Raw genomic sequence first — 3747 nt, 5'->3', positions numbered from 1 at the left:
TCCCTACACTCCCTTTCACAGACAAATGTGTCACCAGCGAGCTCCTCAAGGGGATCCCTCTGGCCACCGGGGATAGCAGCCCAGAGCCTGAACTGTTGCCGGGAGGTGAGTGACAGACTCCTCTCCATCCCTGGGCTGCCTCTTCTCCCCAGCCGCCTTCCTGCCTGGTCCCCATTCCCCAGGGCTCAGCTCCTCTTGTGTCTTCCCCTCTCGCAGCTCCACTGCCGTCTCCCAAGGAGGTCATCAATGGAAACATCAAGACACTGACCGAGTACAAGATAGATGAGGATGGCAAGAAGTTCAAGGTGAGGCTGGGGAAGAGGTGGGTGCCCTTTGCCTGGGGGCACTTGGACAAGGAGAGAATGATGTGTGTTGGGTGCATTGATGAGGAAGATCCCCTGGCCCCAGGAACCTTGAGGAGCTGGAAGCCCACACGTCTCCCCTTCTGTCTACAGATTGTTCGCACCTTCAGAATTGAGACCCGGAAGGCCTCAAAGGCTGTGGCAAGGAGGAAGGTAAGGACTTCCCTGGTGGTCCAGTGGTTAGGGCTCTGCACGTCCACTGCAGGACGCACGGCTTCGATCCCCGGTCGGGGAACTGAGAGCCCACATGCCGCGTAGTGCGGCCAAAAATAGAAAAGAATTTAAAAAAAAGAAGAAGGGGGAGGAAGGTAAGACCTTTCTCCCCCTGTCTTGGGGGCGTCTCCAGGGCTGACTCAGAGAAAAATGGGAATCCTTTTCCCCGGTACCTTTATTTTTAGAAGTGGGGTTTAACTGTTTGTACTTGTTTTACTGGAGCAGAACTGAGGCCTGTTTGCAGTCTGTGGGGGCCCTGAAAATTCCAGCAGGTGCAGCAGTGGGTGGGCTTGATTCTTACTCCTCTTGGGTTGTCCACCAGGAGGAACAGAGCCAAGCCTTCCCCTCAGGTGGCTGTCACAGCAGAAGAAGTGATAGCAATAAGTACATTTGGCACAATTCCCTGCGTACTTTCTCTGTGTTAGACCCAGGTGCTTTGCAGGAAGTATTTTCTCATTCAGTCCCCGTAGCGTTCCGGGGAGGTGTGGGGAGCATTGTGGTCCCTTTTTTTATAGGGGAGGAAGTTGAGGTTCAGGTTGTTTAATTAGCTCAAGGCCCCTGGAAGTCTGGGTGACCCTGCACACCCCTGAGCATCACTCCATGGTGGGAGCTGGTCTGCTACCTGCACGGCCCCCACCAGGAGCTGTTGGCTGTGGAGCTGTTTCCCCCCGAGCCTCAGTTCTCTCATCTGGAACATGGGGCTGAGAGCTGCCCTTGCCTCCTGGAGCTGGTGTGAAGCTAGGGCCTGGCAGGCACTCAGGGAACAGGAACTGTCATCACCACTGCTTTGAGGAGCATTTGGGGAGGGTGGTGAGTGGGGTTCAAGGCCCAGACACCTGGAGATGGCGCTTGTAAGTCTAGGGTGCCAGTGGAGGGGGTCGCATTTGTCCTTGCCCTAACCTGTCCCCTATCCCGCCCTGAGTTCAGAACTGGAAGAAGTTTGGGAACTCAGAGTTTGACCCACCAGGGCCCAATGTGGCCACTACCACAGTCAGCGATGATGTATCCATGACATTCATCACCAGCAAAGAGGTAAGTGGGCCAGGAGGCTGGTGGCCAGGGTGGTGGTGGTGTCGGGGTTGTGCCAGCCCAGTCTGAGCTGCTCCGACTTGCCCCACCAGGATCTGAACTGCCAGGAAGAGGAGGACCCGATGAACAAGCTCAAGGGCCAGAAGATCGTGTCCTGCCGAATCTGCAAGGGCGACCACTGGACCACCCGCTGCCCCTACAAGGACACGCTGGGGCCCATGCAGAAGGAGCTGGCCGAGCAGCTGGGCCTGTCCACTGGCGAGAAGGAGAAGCTGCCCGGAGGTGCCAGGGCCTGGGGATGCGGCTGGCAGGCTGTGGGGTGGAGGACGGGGATTGTGTGCGCCTCTGGGAGAGTCGTGGGTCGTCACCTGGCGTCTGAATGGGACTGCCACTGCTGGGGCTGTCGTCTCCCACACAACAGCGTCCGCACTGCAAGGCTGTGACCACAGGCCACGTTTGTTTGTGTGAGAGAGACTGGCAGGTGGGTGCTCTGACTGCTGGTGACGTCACCTGACTCTCCTCACTGGGGGCCGTGAGAGCCGCTCGTGGGCATGGCCGTGTGTGTGACTACATACACCGTGAGTGGTGGGGAGACGGTTGTTCCCCGGATGTGTCTGTGAGTTTCCTGACTTGAGTGCGCTGTGTTTGCACACCCACAGCAAGGAGCAGACTCACCCAGGTGAGCAGCCACTTGTCACCTGCCCGGGGGCAGGTACCTGGGGGCTGTCCCTAACCCTGTGTACCTGTCTTCCCATGTGTTGTGAGGCTGGACATTGCTGTCAACCCCTGTGGGTTCTCTCGCTCTTCCTGTGTTACTGGCAGGGTGTTGAGGTGGTGTCAGCTTCCTGCATGTGACCTTTAAGTCGTTGTGACCACGAGGCCTTGAAGGAATCAACCGATCACCTGTGGTTTGACAGATGGTGCTTGGGCGGGGCCGTGGCTGGAGCCGCCAGCATCCTGGGGCAGGTCTGTGCCGGGGAGGCCTGACTGGGCCTTGCTTTTGGTCTCCAGAGCTGGAGCCTGTGCAGGCCACTCAGAACAAGACGGGGAAGTATGTGCCTCCGAGCCTGCGGGATGGAGCCAGCCGCCGCGGGGAATCCATGCAGCCCAACCGCAGAGGTGAGGTGGCGAGCACCCTGGCACTGGGCGGGCACCTCCCTGCACCCTGTGATTATCCCGCGGGCGGGGCCGGCTCCTTACAGATGCCTCTCCTTGCCCGCCCAGCCGACGACAATGCCACCATCCGCGTCACCAACCTGTCCGAGGACACTCGTGAGACCGACCTGCAGGAGCTCTTCCGGCCCTTCGGCTCCATCTCCCGCATCTACCTGGCAAAGGACAAGACCACCGGCCAGTCCAAGGTGGGCTGGCGGCCAGGGGGCGAGGAGGGGTCCTCCGTCCGTCCCAGTTGTGCCTTGAGCATCCCTGACCCCACCCCCTCCCCCAGGGCTTTGCCTTCATCAGCTTCCACCGCCGTGAGGACGCCGCTCGCGCCATTGCCGGGGTGTCCGGCTTCGGCTACGACCACCTCATCCTCAACGTCGAGTGGGCCAAGTGAGACCCCTGCCTTCCCCCACCCCCCACGGTGTCGCGGCCCACAGACGCTCGGGCTGACCGCAGGCCCCAGGCCAGGTTAACAGCCACAGAGGCTGTCCTGGGGCGCAGGTCATTTACTGTCCTCCTCCTCTCGCGGAGGGGCGCACAGCCCATGCGCGGCGGGGCCTTCCCGCCGTCCTGGCTCGTCGCGTGCTCTGCGCCGCCACCCAGTCTCGTCCTGCCCTGGCCCCCTCATCACCGTTGAGTTCCCTGTGGTGTGGGTGTAGGGTGTGCTCTTGGGATTCCCTTAGGGGTCGGAAGCCCCCATACTTCCCACCCTCAGCCACCTCGTGTTTCCCTCTCTAGGCCATCAACCAACTAAGCCGGCTGCTGCTGCTCAGCCCCCAGCCCCGGGATCCTTCAGCGACAGAGGGCAGCCTCCGGAAGCAGGGGGCTCCGAGGGCAATAAAAGATCTCCATCACCCTGTGCTGTTCCATTTATTCGCAGATGTCACTCACACTGTGGTGGGCGGGGCCGGGCCCCCTCCCCCCTTGCCCCCCTGTTGTGGGTTTGCTCCCTGGCCCTGCCTGGGGTTACTGCTGCAGG

General features: G+C 60.6%; 1 protein-coding gene across 1 annotated transcript in view; it reads left to right on the top strand.

Moving 5' to 3' along the window:
• EIF3G (eukaryotic translation initiation factor 3 subunit G) overlaps nt 1-3611 on the top strand; it is a 4437-nt gene extending 826 nt beyond the window's left edge. Inside the window, exons 3-11 of the mRNA XM_007460650.1 lie at nt 22-105; nt 217-305; nt 456-515; nt 1503-1607; nt 1697-1886; nt 2616-2723; nt 2829-2965; nt 3052-3158; nt 3507-3611. Coding sequence (XP_007460712.1) covers nt 22-105; nt 217-305; nt 456-515; nt 1503-1607; nt 1697-1886; nt 2616-2723; nt 2829-2965; nt 3052-3158; nt 3507-3522 — 896 coding nt within the window. The 3' untranslated portion in view covers nt 3523-3611. The remainder of the gene's footprint in view (nt 1-21; nt 106-216; nt 306-455; nt 516-1502; nt 1608-1696; nt 1887-2615; nt 2724-2828; nt 2966-3051; nt 3159-3506) is intronic.
• The last annotated feature ends 136 nt before the right edge of the window (nt 3612-3747 follow it).

Source organism: Lipotes vexillifer, unplaced genomic scaffold (assembly GCF_000442215.2).
Source record: "Lipotes vexillifer unplaced genomic scaffold, Lipotes_vexillifer_v1.1 scaffold1011, whole genome shotgun sequence".
NCBI lineage: Eukaryota > Metazoa > Chordata > Mammalia > Artiodactyla > Lipotidae > Lipotes > Lipotes vexillifer.
The sequence above is the reverse complement of the archived record's forward strand: the minus strand, read 5'-3'. Positions and strand labels throughout refer to the sequence as shown.